The sequence below is a fragment of the Platalea leucorodia genome (assembly GCF_965183815.1).
Source record: "Platalea leucorodia genome assembly, chromosome: 3".
NCBI classification, from domain to species: domain Eukaryota; kingdom Metazoa; phylum Chordata; class Aves; order Pelecaniformes; family Threskiornithidae; genus Platalea; species Platalea leucorodia.
In genome coordinates, this window is record NC_138825.1 from 96,030,549 (window position 1) to 96,053,716 (window position 23,168).

The 23,168-nt window shown below is 37.6% G+C and overlaps 1 protein-coding gene across 1 annotated transcript in view; it reads right to left on the reverse strand.

Moving 5' to 3' along the window:
• ADGRB3 (adhesion G protein-coupled receptor B3) overlaps positions 1-23,168 on the reverse strand; it is a gene marked incomplete at both ends in the record, with an annotated part of 462,480 nt that overhangs the window by 194,904 nt on the left and 244,408 nt on the right. The window contains 2 exons of the mRNA XM_082307720.1: positions 3,802-3,877; positions 4,740-4,886. Coding sequence (XP_082163846.1) covers positions 3,802-3,877; positions 4,740-4,886 — 223 coding nt within the window. The remainder of the gene's footprint in view (positions 1-3,801; positions 3,878-4,739; positions 4,887-23,168) is intronic.

Below are 23,168 nucleotides of genomic sequence, written 5' to 3' on the forward strand. Positions count from 1 at the left end.
TTGTCAAGGTATAAATGATGTGGCCTTTGAACTCAAACATGAGCCCATTTTACTTATTTTACCTTGGTTTATTGTTTTGTTTATCTTTATTCCCACCATTGACATATTTTGTCAACTGCCATTTTATTTAGAACAGCATCACATAAGATGCTTATCCAGAATGTTTTTTTAATTCATACATTGTGCATAGCTACCACACTTCTAGGTATCATATAAAAAACTAGATGATGTCAGCTCCCTTCACATTTTACAGTGTTTGCTCCATACACAAAGCTATTGCGGTGAAGAATTTCACTATGTTCAGCACTAAAATGGTTATCACGACAGTGGTTATTACAGTTAAATAAGATTAGTATAGATAGCAATTAATATAAACCCATGTAAGATGGCAGTTTTTCATTGCAAAATGTAAGTAAACAAAAATAAACCTTTTCCCAATGCAGTGGGATGTACAGAAGCCTTCACTTCATTCATGTACCTGAATGAGCATAAAATGATAAACCACCCCATAATAAAGATTCCTTTAAAACCTGCATTGCAGTTCTAATTTTTGCAAAGAGTATAATGGCACAACAAATTCAGCACTAACTGCAGTTGCAGCTTTTTTCCAATTCAGAATTCCACCTGAATGAACATTAAAATGTTTTGAATGCATCAAAATGCATTCAATAGTATTTAATATCTTCATCAATGACATAGTGGGATTGAGTGCACCCTCAGCAAGTTTGCAGATGACACCAAACTCGGTGGTGCAGTTGATATGCTAGAGGGAAAGGATGCCATCCAGAGGGACCTTGACAGGCTTGAGAAGTGGGCCTGTGTGAACCTCATGAAGTTCAACAAGGACAAGTGCAAGGACCTGTACCTGGGTTGGGGCAACCCCCGGTATCAATACAGGCTGGGGGATGAAGAGATTGAGAGCAGCCTTGTGGAGAAGGACTTGGGGGTACTGGTGGACAAAAAATTGGACATGAGCTGGCAATGTGCGCTTACAGCCCAGGAGGCCAACTGTATCCTGGGCTGCATCAAAAGAAGCGTGGCCAGCAGGTCGAGGGAGGCGATTCCCTGCCTCTGCTCTGCTCTGGTGAGACCCCACCTGGAATACTGCATCCAGCTGTGGGGTCCCCAGCACACAAGAAAGACATGGACGTGTTAGAGCACATCCAGAGGAGGGCCATGAAAGTGATCAGAGGGATGGAACACCTCTCCTATGAAGAAAGGCTGAGAGAGTTGGGATTGTTCAGCCTGGAGAAGAGAAGGCTCTGTGAAGACCTTATTGCAGGCTTTCAATACTTAAAGGGGGCTTATGAGAAAGATGGAGAGAGATTTTTCACCAAAGCCTGTAGTGACAGGACAAGGTGCAATAGTTTAAACTGAAAGAGGGTAAATTTAGATTAGACATAAGGAAGAAATTTTTTATGATGAAGGTGGTGAGACAGTGGAACAGGCTGCTCAGAGAAGCTGTGTATGTCTCATCATTAGAAGTGTTCAAGGTCAGGTTGGATGGGGGCTTTGAGCAACCTGATCTAGTGGAAGATGTCCCTGCCCATGGCAGGGGGGGTGGACTAGATGATCTTTGAACATCCCTTCCAACCCAAACTGTTCAATGATTCTATGATTCTATGAAAACAGTTTGAAATTGTGCCACCTTTGAGGTACTATTTTAAGGTCATGAGATCAAATTTTGAATATAACTGCCATGGGCAAAGAAATCCAGTGTGATATACTTCCTGATGAGGTATGAGAGATAAGCTGTAAAAGTTTCAGTATAACTTCATTATAAATATTAAAGAAGTGCAGAGAAGTATTGAGGTGCTGTACTCCAAACAAAGAATAGACTAGAGGTACCGGGGAATATGTGTTATATTTTTATATCACAGATTAATAATGACTTTTATTCCTTATTCACATACATAAGAGAAAGTAATAGTGCTCGTTTCCTTTTCTTGGGAAGCTGAGAATTGGATTCAAATAATACTGAACATATTCAGAGGCAAAGTGGGATATCTTCATATTTGAATTTCTAAAGACTTCATTTATGAATAGATATACATAGATTATTAGACCATTCTGCTTTAGAAGCGCACAAAACCTCTCTATGAACTGAATTGTACAGAGAAATGGTCAAATTTGCTGTGTAAATCAGCAACCAGCTGAAAGCAGAACAGATAAAAGCAAATAATTTAGGAACTCAGATGCACTTTCTCACAGTCTGTAGTACGTAAGTTGCTGTACTTTTATGTCCCTATTCTGCCCCTATTCCTGCTACTTGGGATGATACGGATTCTAGGGAAAATCTAGTGAGGCCTATAAATCTCACTTTTCTAATGGATGAAATAAAAGCCCTGAAAAGCTTTTCATATAAGTAAATATACAGCATTCAAGGTTCACACTTGTTTTCTGTAAATTAAAACTATTGACCTATGAGAGCTGAAAAGGCATGATCATAGATTGTGGTTTACAATATAAAGGTCTGAAACATACACGGCCATCTCAACACTTTCCTAGGATTGGCAGGTTATCTCTAAGGATTGCCAAAAAGGACTGACTACAATAGCTGTTTGGCTCTGTTTCTTTGAATACAGGAGAAGAGAAGAAAGAACATCTCTCACAAACGTCTCTTCCTTCCTGGCTAATTTCAGGAACTGACACAACAAATGGAAAGGCTTAACGACATTTCAGAAGTGGATGAGCTGTCATTCATACTCCACCTTAAGCGTAGACGGATCTCACCAGGCTTCCAGGTGTCCCGCCAGGACATCATTGTTCAAACTGCGCTCTATCTCAGAGAGATTTCTGTCCCCAACATTGCAGCTACTCATTGCACAGTGCATTGCAACTTTACTGTTAAGTGTTTTGTTTTTTTTTTTCCTTAGGACTGTATCTTGTTTGTTTTCAAATGGATTTTGGCAAAAACCTGTTGTTTTTCCATCCCTTGTTTCAAATCCTCAAGTTTTGGTTAAATAGAATAGGGAAACGTGGTGTCTTTCTAATTACTATCCTTTCTAATTATTGTGAATTCATTAGCAGCTATTGTGACACAATCTGCACCCATTTCTTTTACAGTAAAAGGACATTAGTAGACCAATGGTGCACAGGATCATGTGAAATAAGATAGTATTAATGGACCATGAAATTATCTTAACCAGTAATTTGAGAAGAGGGGCGAAAATGTTCATTGCCAAATTGTCTGTCATCAAGTACAGAAAGGAAAAAGTGAAACAAGAGACGCTCCTATTTCTTTATGAATGCGTATGGCCCTCATAACTGACATACCACAGCTGTTCAGGCACATGCATGTCTTGTTTCTAAAACAGATCCTCTCTATAGCTGTGCTGTGCCTTCTGAATACAACTTGCACTAAAAAAGTAATTGGGAAACTACTACTACTACAGACTTCTACGGAAGTAGAGCAGACAACCTTAGTACATCAGGTTATGATGTCATTACTGGATCACTTGTACTAACTGGACAAACAGTAGTTTGAAGCACAAGTACAAGTGGCCTGAGCATTAATGTGCATCAATGTGCATACCTCTAATTGAACATTTCTGTAAGTAAGTTTAATATAGATTACATAAAATATAAATTAAGCCAATTTGATAAAAAGGCTATTTCCGTCATACAGATGACTAAGCATGAAGGAAAGACAAATATACACATATATATTTTAAATAACAGGGAAAAAATCCAACAATACAAATATGCAAACGGTCTTGGTTGTCTGCTTTTATCCTGACATGTAGTGTAGTTATGATCCTGAAATAGTCTAATTCATATTGTATTTATGAAATTTCTTACCTCAAAGTGGGCAAAATGAGTTCTAAATTTTTGTATAGCACTGCTCCAAGTACAAATACAGTTGATTCATCTAGTTCTGAAAAGAGTAAGGAAAAAAAAGATTTTTAAACTCTCTTTCCCAAGCATTCATCAGCATAAAAAACTGTGAATACCATTTATCTTTCTAGTCGAAATTTTATTTTAAATAAACCATCATCATTTTGAATTATATCCTGGAAGTCTGTCATAAAGATGTAGCACTGTCAGGAATATATCAAAAGATTTAAACCACCGAAAATCACATTTTCAAAAAATCCATCATTGTGTACTGACATCCATGATAGTTCATTTACCTTTATAATTAAGTATCCTTAAAGACTGTCTTTAGACTGAAAATCACATTTTCAAAAAAATTCATCATTGTGTACTGACATCCATGATAGTTCATTTACCTTTATAATTAAGTATCCTTAAAGACTGTCTTTAGAGTTTAATGCCTAGTGACTAAATTCTCTAATGTCAGAGATCTGCACTGCAACAGTATTTGTAAATTGTATCTGAAGCCAGGGTAATTTTCCTGCTAAGCTGAGCATCCTTTGGTAAAAGTTAGGTGACCTGCTGGAATGGCCCAGTCTGTTGGACTGTGGCAGCTGCAGGGGGTTCAGCAGAGCTGCACTTCAGGTCACCTCATACCACCACAGGTACAATCCCGTGCACAATAACTAAGCATTGGCTCTTCAGCGTAGAAAATAATGTCTAGGATTTCTCTAGCACTTTTTGTTCAAGATGCTGAAATGAAGCCCCATCATTTCTCTCTGGGATAAGCTGTGGGCACTGGATTTCTTTGGAAGATGGAGAAAATAACCACTTCTATATTGTACAGTGGTCCTATCAGACTAAGATTCTGAGTTCCCTTCTTAAAGCTAACACAAAATTAACATGCTGATATGCTTCTTTACCTGTTGACATAGGGGTGAAGATATTTTTTGGAATAACAACCCTGTCTTCTGAATTTCGTGCCCAATCAACCATTCCTTTTCTTCCTTTCATGGGGAAATTGATGTCAGTTAAAACAGATGCAGCAGGAAGCTTCTGAATACTAGCCACTAGGAAGAGAAATCACAAAATCAAATAAAATTGTGTTTCATATTTTAAAGCATCATACCACAATAACAGTACAGCAATAACAAAAATGTTTAATAATACATTTCAAGTAAAGCAGGAATTTATAGGACATTAACTGGCACAGAAAGTGCAATCTTCTGTTTATTATGCAGTTCTATTATGGATTAATTGTGTGGCATTGATCGTATCATTTTTCAGCCAGATTCTGATTAAGTTTCTTAACAGGGATTATTGGATGTACTGGCTTATACCCTGAAATTCACACATGAGGACACCGTTGTGTCTTCAGAGCAAATTCTAAAATGATCAAATGTGACAATGAAAGGAAGAGGATGCTGCAAATTGCTTTGGGAAACATAACTGCTAGATGCAGGCTAATGAAGCAATAACAGAGCTTTTATCCCCTATACAGGCACAATTTCAAGATAGGCCCATTAAGGAGATTCACATATTAAAAGACCTCATTGTTTCCACACAAATGAGAATAATGCAGTATAGCACTTGATTTCTTTTCCTTGAAAGAATAATCCCCATTCTGAATTCTTAATTATATTTTTTCCTTCTAAAAAAACCCCAAACCCTCAAACAACATCACTATTATATCTGTAACAGATACAGAAAGACAGAAGAAATAGGTATAAAAGCTAATAATAGTTTGGAATTTTGTTTACTCATTCTCATTTTCTCTCTGTTTTCTAACTCAACTATTATCTGGAAATAAGTTTCAGCTTTGCTGTGAAATCTAAGTACAACTCCATGGCATCACTGTCAGTGCCTGGTAAGACTCAAACTACTTTTAAGGAACTGACAGGGCTGCAAGTGTTTACGTGCACTCAGAGAGATGACAAACAACACATTTGGAGCACTAGGTCCGTTCTTAATGTAAGCCATGTTGATAGCCATTTCCTGTGCAATGCTCTTCCTAATCAATTTATGAAGAGGCTAATGTAGTTGGAAGAGTTTGGACATTAGGACTATACTTTGATCTGCATAATGATTTCACTGCAAGGACTCTGCAAGGGGGTTAAATATAAAGACAATGGGGGACAGCTGTAAAAGCAATCAGAACAGCAAAATTAAAGTAGAAAACCATTAGGTGTCTCATCAGTGGATTTTATTTGAAAAGAAACTGTAATTCAAATCCAAGAGAAGAGGAAAATTAAGAGGTTAACAATATTAACTCTACAAATGTATTCCTTGATAACCGACTCTTAGCTTCAAATTAGACTGGTTATGTATTATAGAATCACATTAGTGAGGTGGTACTTGAGGTTATTTCAGGCTTTCCATTACAAAATTATCATCAGGGCTTTACAATGTTAGTTACAATCCCCTCCAGGCTGAAATTGGCAAATACATTCCCAGCCCTAAAGGGATGCTTAGTCTTATGAATTTCCAGGTGGTGTCTGGAGGGAGAAGAGTTCAGGTGTTTCAGAATTACTGGGGCATAAAATGAAATGTGTGTTTTCACATGCAATCAATGGTTATACAGAATATATTAACATTATAAAAATTGATTTCTTCCATGGTTCTTGAAATCTAAAAATAATTTTATTTTCCACATAAATAAAATTAAACTCACAGTTATTTAGTTTTCAAAATTAAATACAGCCTGTATAAGAAAATACGGGGTTTTTTTATTTGCACAGTATTTATCTGTGTATCTGCCTATCTATCTATCTAATTAGCTAGTAAAGCCTTAATATTTCATCCACCTTTCGGATGACAGTTCCCTTTATTGAAATAGGAAATCAATGTTATTCAATGGAATTCACTCTGCAAAACAGAAAACCACTTTAGGACTGGATAAATGGTGAGGGTCTAGGATAGTACCTCTCCGGACTCTGTCTAACTCCATATTTTAAATAAGGCCATTCATCATGGTACCTAAGCACTACTTAGAACCAAAGATTCCAAAATATTTGTTAATATTTAGCTGTTGAATAACACAAAACCTAAACATAAAACCTAAACATTTGGCTTATGGCTTATATGCAATAAGCATAATTTAATTTCACAGAAGATTCAACCTTAACATCTGGAGATTTTGGATTTCTGCATAGACAGAGAGAGTACACAGCACACATAAACCAATAATTGAAAGAGATTTACCAAAATGCTTGCTCCATGTCCTGCAAAGTCTGCCTCTTACAGATCCACACAGATTATTAGGTCATTCTTTAGCCACTTTGCTGAATGATTGCAAGAGGATGTGCCTACTAATTTCCAACATGGCACTGACATTTGAAGGTATAAGATAATTTAATGGAATCTGACTGGAGGTAACTAATTCAGTCCATCAACATGGCCGGGTGGATATATGAAACCATTCCCACCTCTTCAGTGCCACTGTGAACTGTATTTTATTTTTTAAAAAAGCTAATATTCTTATTAAATATTAGTCTATAACTCATTTCAGTGAGACCTTGGAGCATGACTGGCTGTATTTCCGCTGTGAAATGCACCTTTGCTGCTCTCTAACTCAGTTTTAATCTGCAGCATGAAATAATTATTTAATTTATTGTGAACATGAAAATCAACAGGCCTTTTAGAGGAGAATGTGTATAATTCAGGTACTGGGTCATTCACATGTCAGAAATTAAAGTATCAGTTTCTTATACAATTGTTATACATAGATAATAAGACAGAACTATATGTAATTAACTTTGTACTTTATTCTGTTCTTTTTATCTTAGGTTTGTATTAGAAAATGATGCTCAGGATTCTGGAACCCACATGATTCAGTTCTGCAATTGCCACACAAGCACTTTATCTTCTTATTTGGAAAAAGCAAAAGTTGCTTTTTTTTTGTTTTTTAAATTATCATACCAAAACATCTTGTCCTGAATTTGTGAGACAGAACACTAGCCAATGAGGACATTTATAGGCATTGTGGCAGAAGTACTTTTGCTTATTTATACACACACAGGAGCTTTATAATACTGGAAAAACAATGAAAATATTAATACGAATGAGATGATTGTAAAGTGGAAAAAAAAGATGAAAAAAGAGAAGAAAAAGAAAAACTAAAATGAAATTGATCTAAACAGAAGTTGAAGAAAATCTCCATGTGTCATTTTAAATTAAGGAACTTTAAAATATAAAACTTCCCATATACTTCATATACAGCATGTCTTATTCTCTTAGACAAAACCATATTTGAGTTATTGCTGTAATACGTTCTTCTGTTCTAATTTGACTATACCTTCTTGGACTGTTTATGCTGAAGACATAATACTGACAAGTAACCAGCCTGGTCATTCCTCAGATCATTCTTACAGCTTGCACATACCTTGCTGTAGACACAATCAAAACTTTTCCAATATGGAAAATTCTCATATTTATTTATTTGTATTATGGCAATTCCTATGATATTCCAGATATTGCTCAAAAAAAAAAAAAAAAAAAATAGAGCTTGCATTAATTTGGAAAAACTCTGATTTTGAATTAAGCAGCATGAATCAGAAATGAAAAAGCCACCCAGAAGGGTTTTGGCAGGAAAAAACTTAGCGACAGAAACTTTGAATACACAGAAACATGTTTAGGGTGCAGAATATGTTGCATTCTTTCATTCTCTGGACAGCCTCTCTTGTTGTGGCTCCTATGTACCTTCAATTAAAATTTTAATATGATTCCCAAAGGTTAAAAAAAAAAAAAAAGTAGAAAAAGGAATATCTTCCATGGTACTTGACTGTATTCAACATTTGAAGAATGCAGGAAGTAGAATAGAATCTTTATTTCTTGAAAAAATGGCACCATCATACTTCTGAATCTTGCAGGTGAAATTTATATGCCCTAGATGGAAGAAAACCTCACCTAGCTATAAGCTGGAACATGGAGAAAAAGCCTTTCTTTTTAGAATTCTTTGAGCATTCTTTTGATGCACATTGGTATAAATTATAAGACAGTGGTTCAATTACACATAAGAACACATACATATTTGATGACTCCATAATAATTATTGATTCAGAAAAATCTATTTAAGTAGTCTAGTCTAATCAATTTAGTGATTGCTTTGACCCCTAATGGATTCATTTTAATATCCTTTACAAATACATCCCCATTTATTTCATTTTCATGCTGCAGTTGCAGACAACCTGTTCAATACTGCTCTACTGAAAATTTCAGAATTGGCAACTATTAACTGTTCTTCCTTACTGAGTAAATAAAATCTTTTTGGAACTGATTAACTCCAAACTCATAGGAATGGAGAATCATAGAATCATAGAATCGTTAAGGTTGGAAAAGACCCTTAAGATCATCGAGTCCAACCGTTAACCTAGCACTGCCAAGTCCATCACTAAACCTTGTCCCTAAGCACCACATCTACCCATCTTTTAAATACCTCCAGGGATGGAGACTCAACCACTTCCCTGGGCAGCCTCTTCCAATGCCTCACTACACTTTTGGTGAAGAAGTTTTTCCTAATATCCAACCTAAACTTCCCCTGGCGCAGCTTGAGGCCGTTTCCTCTCGTCCTATCACTTGTTACTTGGGAGAAGAGACTGATCCCCACCTCGCTACAACCTCCTTTCAGGTAGTTGTAGAGAGCAATAAGGTCTCTCCTCAGCCTCCTCTTCTCCAGACTAAACAACCCCAGCTCCCTCAGCTGCTCCTCAGAAGACTTGTGCTCTAGACCCTTCACCAGCTTCGTTGCCCTTCTTTGGACACGCTCCAGCACCTCGATGTCCTTCTTGTAGTGAGGGGCCCAAAACTGAACACAGGACTCGAGGTGCGGCCTCACCAGTGCCGAGTACAGGGGCACGATCACCTCCCTGGTCCTGTTGGCCACACTGTTCCTGATACAAGCCAGGATGCCATTGGCCTTCTTGGCCACCTGAGCACACTTCTGGCTCATGTTCAGGCGGCTGTCAACCACCACCCCCAGGTCCTTTTCTGCCGGGCAGCTTTCCAGCCACTCCTCCCCAAGCCTGTAGCATTGCATGGGGTTGTTGTGACCGAAATGCGGGACCCGGCACTTACCCTTGTTGAATCTCATGCAGTTGGCCCTGGCCCAACGATCCAGCCTGTCCAGATCCCTCTGTAGGGCCTTCCTACCCTCCAGCAGATCGACACTTCCACCCAACTTGGTGTCATCTGCAAACTTACTGAGGGTGCACTCAATGCCCTCCTCCAGATCGTCAATGAAGATATTGAACAGGACCAGCCCCAACACTGAGCCCTGGGGAACACCACTCGTGCCTGGTCGCCAACTGGATTTGACTCCATTCACCACCACTATCTGGGCTCAGCCGTCCAGCCAGATTTTTACCTAGCAAAGAGTGCACTTATCCAAGCCTTTGAGCAGCCAGCTTCTCTAGGAGAATGCTGTGGGAGATGGTGTCAAAGGCCTTACTGAAGTCCAAGCAGACAACATGCACAGCCTTCCCCTCATCCACTAAGCGGGTCACCTTGTCATAGAAGGAGACCAGGTTAGTGAGGCAGGACCTCCCTTTCATAAACCCATGCTGGCTGAGCCTGATCCCCCAGTAATGTCACTCAAGATGATCTGCTCCATGACTTTTCCCAGCACCAAGGTCAGGCTGACAGGCCTGTAGTTCTCCGGATCCTCCTTCTGACCCTTCTTGTAGAGGGGCGTCACATTTTCCATGACTATCCTAATGAGCCGATTATACACAGTAATATCTGAACAATTTAAGCAATTTATTTAGAGCAGCACAAAAGTGGTTAATTAATGTGTCAAGAAAATTCTGAGTGAAATAAAAATTGCGTAGTTCTTGTATGCTAGCCCTTGTAGATCGTGGCCTAGAATAGAAATGCTGAAATCTGTTGCTATGATCCCTATAACCCTGAATGAGTTATAAGCTGCCTAGTGCAACTTCCAGTAGCTCTCTGACTGATCTGGATTGCTAAATAACAAAAGATAAAGCAACCAAATAAGTGGCATGAATCATCTTCCCTCTTTACTATCCACCCATTAGCCTCCCATGTTGAACAGAAACTGGTAACATTTCAGAATCAGCCCCTTGAATAATATCAATCACTTTAGAACAGGAAATCAGATTCACTGAAAGGCATGACAGAAAAATGACTGGATGTTTGCTCATGGACAGCTTCATCTCTCACAGTAGAGACTCAGGTTTTAAAATTACAACATAAGCCAAATTAAACAGTTGATTCCTATCTTTACCAAAGACTGAACCAAAACCTTTAGAAAAGATGTTCAAAATCTGAGTTTGAATTCTGTAGCATTCATGTATTTACAAAAGAGGATACAACACTGGTTCTGATTCTCCTTTCTCATAAGTGATAACATTCTGAGTTTGTTGTGCTTTATAGCACAGTAACTATGTTGATCCCTAATTTACAATCACTTGAGATACAGAGGAATGGGAATTAATTGTATTAAAAGGCATTAGTGGCTTGACTGAATTGGAAAACCAGATACAGAAATCTATGGGATTAGTATAAGATGTCAACTTCTGCTTAACCCTTCCTGTCAGAGCAAGAAAGTAGAACTCTGAATTTTTTTCAATTTCAGTCACAGACAACAGAGAATTGCTATGCGTATTAGCAGCATCATTCACTCTTTTCCTGTCCTATTTTGACTTGTCCATTGACAGCATACTAGACATATATTATTCAGCATTTAGTAAACTTGAGTTCATCATATAACAGGTTTTGATTTTTCAGACGGAGGATATTATACTGCCCTTCTGGGACAGCTACTGCTGAATTTATTTCTGGGTAAAATAGTCATGAATAGAATTGCCATTGTCACAGATGTTCAGAATAAAGAACATGAAAGGATTTTTGTGTTAAAATTCAGAATACTAAGTATTTCTGCAAACATGTCTGTTAAGAAGACCCAATTAGAATCATATTTATACATTTTAGAATTATTCCATTGACCCTAAATGTAAAACCTTTAGTTTTTTTATAGAATAAATAAGCTTATTTAAGTCAGCTCATGTTGGATACACGGGGAACAAAGTCTTGCCTGGCTCAACATCAAAGAGCCAGGTGGACATACTGAAGATGATATTCGTAACAGACTTGCTCTATCCGCTTAAACCCCATCATTTTAAAGACAATCTGCAACAAAGACAAACGGTGAAACCCCTTTTCAAGGAAACCAATTTGTGGATCTCCAGATTTGCTACGGAACTCTGCATCTGAGCACACTTGATGATCTCCTTTAAAATCCTTCTCTCAGTACAAAGATAAATCCACCTCTTACCACCTGCAAGATTATGTATAACAGAAAGACTGTGGTGTAGTGACATCCTCTTATATGAACATAAGAAAAACAACCAGGTAATTTTCCCTCTGCAAATAATGCTCATGAAATCTCCCCGCAGTGAACCAACATCAAACAATGGCCAGAAAAATGCTCCTAAGAAATTATAGCTTAATGGATCTACTACTTCTTATGACTATCAACAGAAATGGTGTCTTCTTAAATTACAAACTTGTTATGCCCTGCTGCTCCACTGGCAGACAAGAGAGGAATGTCCCTAGAAGCCTGCTGTGCACTTGCATCCCTGAAGCTCATCAGCCCATGGCAGCTACCCTCTGACTATTCAAGCTTTGGGCAGTAAGACACGCTACTGGTATAGGCAGAAGTAGAAGTAGATATTTCATAGATATTTTCATTAATCAGGCATGAGTTCTGCATGAGTCCCTCCTTTGGAGTCAAGCAAACTGTGCCTTAAATGAGCTCACTCTTTGAAGGTTAAGAATAATGCTTTAGGTTAATCAAGAAGCTACCTTAACAGTGATCTCTGAATATTTCCCTTCTGTATTCCATAGAAAATGCAAATGGGAGGAGAGGTAACCATTACCCTTTTTGTTGTAAAATAATACATTTATCAGTGATAAGCACCTTAGGGAATTACTGAACTCATTTCTATTTTGAGCTTGCAAGCCACTGCAGTCCTTTAAACAATATGAAGAATAAGTAAACACACAGTCAAATAACTGTATGATGTCTGAATATGCTCCCAAAAGCCTGTAACAAATGCCAGTAATACACTACCATATCAATAATAGGACAAGTATAATATTTAGGATGAGTTAGAAAGCAGCATGGCTTCAGTCAATGATCAGGATGCATTTAATAAACACTCAGATCTTTTCTGCTACTTATGTAATTAAAAAAAAACCAAACAAACAACAACAAAAACCATAGGCAGCAGGCACGTGTTTCCTCTTGTTTTTTTGTACTTTTGTTGTTCAGTACCAAATTCTATATTTCAGGAACAACTCAGGAATATACTAATTTCAAAGACTCATGAAATATCACATATGCATATGCATTCTCTTGAGTGGTTTCTGATTGCACATTTGTCATGATAAAAAAATCTAGCTTGATAAAATTAAAATAGGCAAAGCATAAGATTACAATTCTTCTTTTTCCAAACCTTTCCTTGTTCCAGGTATGGAAATGAAAATGGAAAAGAAAAAATTAAAAGCTCAAACAGTAATTAGAGCATTAAGAATTGTTGTTACCGACAATAAACCTTTCTTAAAAAAAAAGGATCATGCAAACTATTAAAGTTTACTCCCTGAGAAAGAGAGTGTCTAGAAATGGCCATAGCATCATAGAATTTGTCTGTGTTCCAGATGCTACTTCTGTGTGTCCGTCTAGGGGATAAAATAATAATCTTAGCAATTTTATAATTTTTAATCACTGTTAATATTTACTTACTATTAATGGATACTGTAAGATGAATATGGCTATTTGCAGCTGGCTGATGTGGAATGTAAAGAGCAAAATCACTTTTAAATTTGCAAATCTGAATCACAAGTTTGAACAACACCCAACTGAACTAGTGAAAATGTACAATTTTTTTATGAGCAGTCAGAAGAAAATGTGTTCTCATGATAAATGGAATGCTTCCTAAAATATGTGGTTATTCAGACAAATGCTTTAAACAAAACACGGTAGGAGGCTGTACTTCATTAACTAGAGGACAACTCCACCTTCTGGGAGTTATATTGAAGAAGATGAAGACATGAACAGCCAAAGAGACCCAGAGCTACATCCAAGGTACTCTGTGTTTCTGAAAGAGCTTTATTTTTCCATTCCTCTTAGTGTTACTGTGCATTCATGCTACTAAGACTAAGGTCTCCCTTAGAAACTCTTGCTTTGTCATAAAGCACTTCTCAAGGAAAAGAACGACTCAGCATAAAGCAAGACAGAAGATGGAGGCTCATGCAGGAGATGGAATGAATTGGCATTTAAGTGCATGAGTTTTAATGTTACAGACCTAAAGGTGAAAACCATGGTAATACTGAGGGGGCAAGGCCACCTGCAACATTATTTTAGATTGACTGTGCAGGGAAGGTGCAGAAACCACGCATTTTTCAATCACTAAGGTGACTGGAAAAAGTGTCTGTGCTGGTGATTCTAGCTGATAATGAGAGAAAAAGAGAGAGAGATCGAAGGTAATGTTAAAGTAGTGAGCTCAGAAGTTGGGAATCACAATGAAGCTGTCATCAAAGAAAGGTAGAAAGAAGAAAAGCTGAGAGAGATATATCATTTATATATTTATTTATCAGGTCTACTGATGATTAGATATCCATTAAGAACTATTAAAAAGATAAACAGAGAGGACTTTACAGAGGACAAGAGATCAGTAGGGCGGAAAGAGATGTGAAAATCATTAGCAGGGAATTGATAAAAATATTCCCTCAACATTACATTGCTTGCGGAGATGAAGAGAACAGGTAGAACAATTGCTTCAAAGAAGTAGTAAATTGAAGCAAATGAAAGATGGCCATTGTCTTACCTCTAGGGAAATGACAACTAAATCCTATCACTCAGAAATCTAGAAAGATGTGAACTCAGTTATGCGGGATATTGAAGTGAATTCTCAGGCACGGAGACAGAAGATTTGATGTATAAAAGCCACACACAGAGGAAACAAAATAAAGCATGTGAATCAATATATGTTTCTAATCACAACTTTTTGTAGCAGACTAGAAAGCAATCCCTATTATATTTTGTTATTGGACAGCTTTTGTAATCATACAAAATGGCATCTTGAAGAACTTTTAGATACAACTATGAGCAAATTAAAACTTAGAGAACCGTAAATTACTCTGGCATAGAATCTTGGAACATTAATAGTATAGAAGTGGCTAGGGAATCCTAAAAAGTAGAGCCTGATTGTATTGGGTTTGCATGGCAAGGTTTTGGTAGCAGGGGGGTTACAGAGGTGGCTTCTGTGAGAAGCCGCTAGAAGCTTCCCCTATGTCCGATAGAGCCAATGCCAGCTGGCTCCAAGACAGACCCACCGCTGGCCAAGGCCAAGCCCCTCAGCGACAGTGGTAGGGCCTCTGCGATAACGTATTTAAGAAGGGGGAAAAAACCAAACCTGTGCAACTGCAGCTGGAGAGAGGAGTGAGAATATCTGAGAGAAACAACTCTGCAGACACCAAGGTCAGTGAAGAAGGAGGGGGAGGAGGTGCTCCAGGCAGGAGGAGATAGGGAAAATCAGGAGTAAAGTTAAACCTGGGAAGAAGGGAGGAGTGGGGGGAAGGTGTTTTAAGATTTAGTTTTTATTTTTCATTACCCTACTCTGATTTGATTGGTAATAAATTAAATTAATTTTCCCCAAACTGAGTCTGTTTTGCCCCTGACGGTAATTGCTGAATGATCTCTCTCTGTCCTCGTCTTGACCCACGAACCTTTTGTTATATTTTCTCCCTCCTGTCCAGCTGAGGAGGGGAGTGACAGAGCGGCTTTGGTGAGCACCTGGCATCCAGCCAGGGTCAACCCACCACACTTATTAAAAGCCATATCCTGCAAAACAGTAGATATGGAGGAAATGCTTGCAGCTGGCCTGCATTTTTACAGCAATTCACCAGGCATGTACAAACTTCTCCATGTGCCTTCCCAGAAGTGTTCCAATCAGAGCATCTCAGTGCTTTCTTTATACTTTGGCTCCATTAAGATTGAGAAACTAGACAGAGCAGCAGGTAAGATCCTCAAAAATCTCAAGCCTGTAGCTATGTTTACTGACCAGACTGGTCCCCTGATCAAATGCATCTGCAGTCGCTTTCTTTTTTAAAACCTATCCAAGTCAGAGAAAGCATTGCTGGTCTAACACTGCCGTTTAGACTACTGATCTAATGTTTTGAGTACTTGAATTAGGAAGATCTACGTGCAATCAGGTCCCCCTCTGAAGAGGGGTTCCCCATCTGAAGGAAATATAAACCATACCTTCCTCACCTTGGATGAGAATATCCATTTAGGATTAAAGGCCATCACCACCAAAACCTGAGCTATCCAGGAGGAAAGGAAGAGCAAAACCATATTTGAATACTCATTTGACAACAAGCACAATGCATAAGCCAAGGGTTCAGAAGAAAGGCAGGTTTGCTTAATTCATCCCAGATAGTTGAGAGATGTCTCAAATCAGTGCTTTACTAAACTCTTGACTCTACTAAGTTAGGGGACAGAAAGAATTCAGTCATAAGTGTAGCATTTCCTGGTCAGCATCAAATTAATTCTCTAGTTGGTATCTTCCATTCTGAGTTTTGTATTCAAACTGGAGACCAAGCTGTCATAAACCAGTGCACCCCCATCACACACACACTTCTACAGCTTTAGCTGCCCATGCTCAAAATCAGCTCTGATATGATGCAACTTTGTAACTTAGATCAGACTACTGTGAAAAGGGCTTTGAGAAGTGGGGGTCTGTAGCCCTTCACTCAGGAGCTACTCTTAAACTGAATCTGCTGTGACTGTGCATGGCCATGTATTTTGCTTGTTTGAACGTTGACTTGTGGATTTGGTGTCAAGGTCAAGTGGCATTGGACCTGCCTGTTCACTATGGGCTTGCCTGGAGACCACTGGACTGTTAGCTGAATACCACCACTGGACCGGATCCTGACCCTGATGCTGTGACTTGGCTTCCTGGCTTGACATCAATCTGCCTCATCACTATGGACTCTGGTGATCTGGAATATTAGCTGGGCCTGGCTACCATCACAGACCTTCTCGGCTCTTCTTGTTTGGGTGCTGTGGGAGCTCACCTTTGCCAGCAAAGCCACTGTGCATGCCCTGCTGTCTCCTGGTTTCCCTCACAGAGCAGCCCACTCTTGCTTCTCCCTGAACACAGCATCTGATAAGCAGGTGCTGCAATGTCTACCCAGTAAATGCCTTCAAGACAGGCTTAAGCAGAGTCATATGGAAAATCTGAAACAGAACTGTTACAGAAACACAGGTCTCCTGTGTCTCAGTTTCATGTTCAAGCCATGATTCTAATCTTCCTCACAGGAATTCATAACTAGATCTTTGTTTTCTGGAGGCATGTCTAATTCATCTTGAATGTTCTCCATGGAGGAGACAAAGTGGATTAAGATTTTCTTAAGGGATTGTAAAAAGTTGTCCTGGGGCACCGTGAAATCTAATTGTCAGGATAATGCACACATGCTTTATTTAAATTGTTTACATCATGCATGGCACAACGAAAACTCAGTACCTCAGTGGGACATATAGACACTATCCAATATAAGTAGTGAGTAATACTAATTAGACTGAGTTTGATTTAGTTGTTCACATTGTTGAATTCTAAATTAACTTTAATAACTCAGGAGAAATATCTCAGAGTTATTGCGGTCATTTCAATAAAACAACTGCACAATGAGGAGATGCTTTAAAAAACATCTAACTAGAAAATTGGGCCTATAAAGAATGACAGAGCTTGGTTATTATGAACTGTTATAACGCAATCACATGAATCACTATGGCATGTGGACCTTGTGCTCAGCTCTCGTTATCCAATTCTGGTCATCCCATCTCCAGCATTCCCTACTTCTTCCCTCCCACTCCCCCAAACAAGAGGCTTTTCACGTGTATCAAAGTTGTGGGAGGAGGAATCAAAAAGATCCAAGCAGCTAAGAAAGGAATGAAAACCAACAGTCAACTAGTCAACTAAGTCAAATGTTATATCATTACTGTTTCCCTTGTCTGAATTCAGGTGCCTTACACATCCATTAATTTTGAGTGCAGTTGACAGAGAAAGATAGCGATGCCTAGTTAGTGTTGCTTGGGTTGCCTTCTCAGGGTTTTAAAAAATCATTTGAATTTTGTATATATTGCATAGTGAGCATTTTAGGAATACTGGATTAACCCTTGCCTGTGACCGAGTACATAAAATGGAAGCACATTATTCCTGAGCTCAGTGCCAAAGCTAATCATAGAATCTGGTCAAAATATTTAACTCAAGATATAACAGAGCATTACACCTGCAGCAGATAGGCTTCTAATTCTTAAAAAGTCTATTTGGATTCAGACCCACTTTTCAGATGCCCTTACAGTGCCTTCAGTTTTGCTTTTGCATGCAGTAGAGAACTACCACTTTGGACAGCTAATATGTAGAAACTACTGTGAATAAGAAAACATCTTCTCTGGTTTTCCTGAGGCATGACAGATGCCATCAAAAGGAGGCATCATCACGCCAGGCTCTGCAACATTTGCATTACTAACTTATACACCTGATATGACACTACTATCTCTTTGGCACTACATCCTATCTGCAACCTATTTTCTGCTACCATTATTCCGATACAAATTTTGGTTTTATTGCTATTGTTATTTCTTTAATTTCTTGTGCCGTTCATTGCAGTATGTTTATGATATATATCTTCAGAAGAGGAGTCCCCCAAACAGAAACTATACTTCTTTGGCTAACTATCCCTTATTTCCTGGAAATATTGCCTGTAGGTAGAAGCTCTATAAAGTTAAAATTCGATTCTACAATGTGCAATACTCCAGAAAACACAATTATATCTATGACATAAAGTGGAAAGGAAGAGTTTACTCCAGAGTGTTTGCTCATGTTATTTCATAAAAAATCATAGTGAATTATTTTTAAATGGAATATCATGAACATGAAATATGGAAATAAGCAGCAAGGATGGAATTTTTGTTTTCTGCTGAACTATAGTTTTTGGACCCAACAACACAACACAATTGCTTCAATTAATTTCCTGTACCTGAAAGCACTAACAGAGTGACTGAATTTACATGCCAGAGAAGGTATTAATTTACTGAAAATTTCTGCAAATTCTGTTTGAAAATAATGTATACTTTTAGTCTCGCACAATCATTCAGCATCAAGTATTCTACACCCGAGTCCAGTTTTGCTATTACTGCCATGCCATATTTGGTTTAACTGTCATTATCTCCACAGTCAGATCTAGGAGACAGCCAGAAAAAAAAATATTTCTTGCCTTCCAATAGTATTTGACCATTTACAAATTATAATCCACAGTCAAGGTGGTTTTCCTAATATAAATCATTCCCTGGAGAACTGGACAATCAAAAAGTGCCATTTTGTATTATCCTTTTTCCCCGCGATATCCTGATTATAGCATTGTTAGCCAACAAATAGTATTTTACAGGATGATGGAAAGAAAATTGCTTTTTTTCCTTTAGTTATTTTCCCCTCTCTGTTCTATGTAGTTTTTACAGTGCTATTGCTTTTATAGAATATTTTTGATGTACTAAATGGGTTTTCTGCCCCTAATCCCAAAACATCTAAATGGTGCTTTATTGGAAACCAAACTAACTGCACTCTGGTGACAAACATTCATAACAAAATTTCTAAACTGAACAAAAGAGGAACAAAGTTAAGGGTCAGTGTAAGGATGCTCAGTTATTTGATAATATTTCAAAGCAGTAACTTTTTTGCAGAAGCCCAGATGTGGACAGCATAATCTGGACCTATCTTGATATGAACTGTGGCTATTGATTAAATCTTGATGATTTAAACATTTGAGTTCTACAGTTACACTATGTTTATTGCACAGGGACATTTGAATGGTAATGAAGTATTTTCAAAAGGTGCTCAATGTCATCATTCAGCAAATGAAACTTTCAGTGCATGTGCTGAGACAACATACTGGTTGTTCTGCTTGGAGCAAGAAATTAATTGGACATAGAAGAAATTTTTTCCCAAAACTTACATCAACATTCACATAAACATTAAAAATGGAACTGATGAAAATTTAGCATAAGCAATATAAGAAAAATCAGTTAAGTGAAACAGCTAATTTAATCACATTAATAGGAATAAGGAAATTTATTGTTCAACAGAGGTATACAAGATTGGAAATTGTACACAACATAGGAGAAGAGAGGAATGGAAGCCCTTAAACAAAACCTGCAAGTATGTTTTAATAAGTAATTCCTTGGGCTTTTTAATAATGACCTACTATATTTAGGTTATGTTTATGGAATTTTTATATTATGTCTTCCTTCATTTTTAGTTCTTTCTGTCACAGATTAAATTCAGCCTGGGCCCAAATGATTAAACTGAGAACAAAGAAACCTCACTGGAACAGTAACTTGACTTTGTTTTTCTTACATTCCTGAGAAAACCCTAACCACCAACTACAGAATCATTTTCTCCTTTAGTCCAAACCTCAATATACTATAAACTTGATCTGAATGAAAAAAAATCCTATCCATTTAGATGCTTCTACTAAATGAAACTATTCCAACATGAAAGATTAAGATGGCAATATAAACACTGAGTCCTAATGTTTTGTACCACCAAGAGGTTCAAATGCTGTGAAGAAACAAAATAGTGTTCTGGCAATTTAGCAATTCTTAGCTTGTCAGAAAGTCTGTGATAACTGTCCACCACAACCGGAAGGTAACATAACTCTATTTAAGCTGTTTTAATGGAAGGTTTGGTTTTATTCCAATGAAGAACTAAATCTAAAAAAAATCTAAAAAAAAAAAAAAAAATTACAGGTTGAACAATCCCATTTCATGTCCAGCTATATCTAGGAGAAACTTTAAACATTGCTAAAACCAGTGACAGTGCAGATTAATGTGAGCACAGAGAATGCTGAGTGACCGGTAAAAATTTGGATTTAGCAGCTGGTGCTATCCATAGGAAAAAAAATCCATAAAAAGTACACATGTGACTCACTAGACAGAGACTCCCTCAAATCATTCATTAAAAAGCTCATGAATAAATATGCTGTTAGATAATTTAAAGATTAACCTAATTATGAACAGAAGAAAATATTCTAACAAATGCCTGCAAGAAGGAAAAATGGCCAAATTCCTACACAGTTACTTGCCTCCTTATTTTCCAAGCTTTAAAAGAAAATTCCTAAACGCATGCTTCAAGTACATTCAAAGAACAAACACATATATTCAGCAAACTCCCTCTAATACCTTGTCAAATAAAATGATAAACAGTATAAACATAAACACTTCAAACTCCTCTGAGCTCTGCTGTTGAATACCATTTCTAAGTCAATGAACTAGTGCCATATTTGAATGTTTTACCCTACTGATGTGAAGTCTCTATCATTTCAGTTTATGAGAGGTTTAGATATCTATAATTTTAACTTCTGAAAATTATTTCTAAGTACAATCAGGAACGTAAAATAGATGATGCGGTATAAAATCACTAGCCATGTTTTCCAGTAGTGGAACTATTCATCCAAGAAACAGGTATAAGTTCAATTTGGCAAAGTTAAATGACAGTCATTTTGCAGAAATTAACTTTTCTTTGTGCATTGTTGACTGTGAATGCAGACCATTATTTTTCATTGCCTAGATAGTGATGCAATTTTCAAAGCTAAATGAGCATTAAAAACATTCATTCTATGCTTCGGCAATGAACAATCTAAGACACCTAATGGCAAAATGAGACATTCCCTTTAATCTTTATGAACATATTGTACCCTCCTGAGGTAAAAATGAGAAAGGAGGGGATAAGCTTTCTGTATTTTTGATAAATGTTTCCCTCAGAAACGGGAGAACTCTTGTATGTGGAGATGTAGCAGCCTGCCTGACTGCCAATCCCTGGAGATCCAATCATCCTGATGACTGTCCCACAGTTTCTTCCCCTTGGGCAGGCCAGTCTCTTTTCATTCCTCTGCTTTATTGGAGATGAGATTTTGGTGCCAATGTAGGGAGGAAATATGTTTCACCAAAGGGCACCATTTACACACATATGAAAGGGCTTCCAAGTATTTGCCTTTGAGATCGGCTCATATTCTAGCTATGCTGCTCTACAACAGGACCAGACAGGATTTTCTGGACAAGTTACTATACTAATATACTATTTTCCCATAGATTTACTTGAAATCTACCTCCTTTCAAGATACTTGCCTACTGAGTAACAGAAGATAGTATGAGGCCATAAGATTTTAATAACAACGTATTACAAAAAATGGCACACAACTAACACTGCTAACTATTAACTAATGTAACCGGCATTAAAAGTGGAAGACCTTCCAAGTTAGAAAAAAAAATCCCACAAAATAATAGTCATTAAAGAAGAGTATAAGCTTTAAACCGCAGATTATATGAAAAGTCATTCATGCAATGAGATCAAATACCTTTTCTATAAGACCATTTCCCAAACTATATTCTTAAAAGATTTACAGAGGAGTGCTGCCTATGGCTGATTATATGACTCCATGTATGTGGAGAGTGTTTGTTAAAACAAAAAAAAGAAAAACAGCCACAACAATATCAAGCTATTTGGCACCACTGCAGGGCAATTTAAGCATCTGTGCTCTTTGCATCCAGTACCATTCAAACACTGCAAGCTACCAAGCTGTACCACATTTTTTGAGTGAGTAACAGTTTTTCGTCTCACTGTAAAAGAGACTTAGAGAAACAAAAAAAAAAAAGAAAAAAAATATCTTTAGCAGAGTTCCTCCTGAAATTTTCCAAGGTGAGAAAAAGCTATATTCATCCATAGTAGAATGATCCTCTGATTTATATCACAAATCTTATCAAAGATCCTCTATCTCAGCCTTGAGCCAGATCAGCAAATAGGGTCCTAAAACTCACAGCTGAAGTCAAAGCAAAACAAAACAAACAAAACCTATGAAATGATCGAACTTACGGGTTCAGAAATCAGAAAATATGCTTCATAAATTTCAGACCCTGTTCTAGATCTTAGCAAGCCCAGTACATGGATGCTTTGGGACACTTTGAACTGATCTTACTGACACTGTTAGCTCTGTTACCATTATACAGTCTGATCTTAACAGAATTGCAGATATATACGTAGTATCTTTGGTCCATATACTGAAGTCCAAATCTCCATATTAAAAAAAAAAAAAAAAATACAGGCACAAACATAATTACTCAGAATTATATCTGCATATGTTTACACGGCTTTACACAGTAGTGTGCCCAGGTGGTCAAGAAGGCCAATAGCATCCTGGCTTGTATCAGGAATAGTGTGGCCAGCAGGACCAGGGAGGTGATCGTGCCCCTGTACTCGGCACTGGTGAGACCACACCTC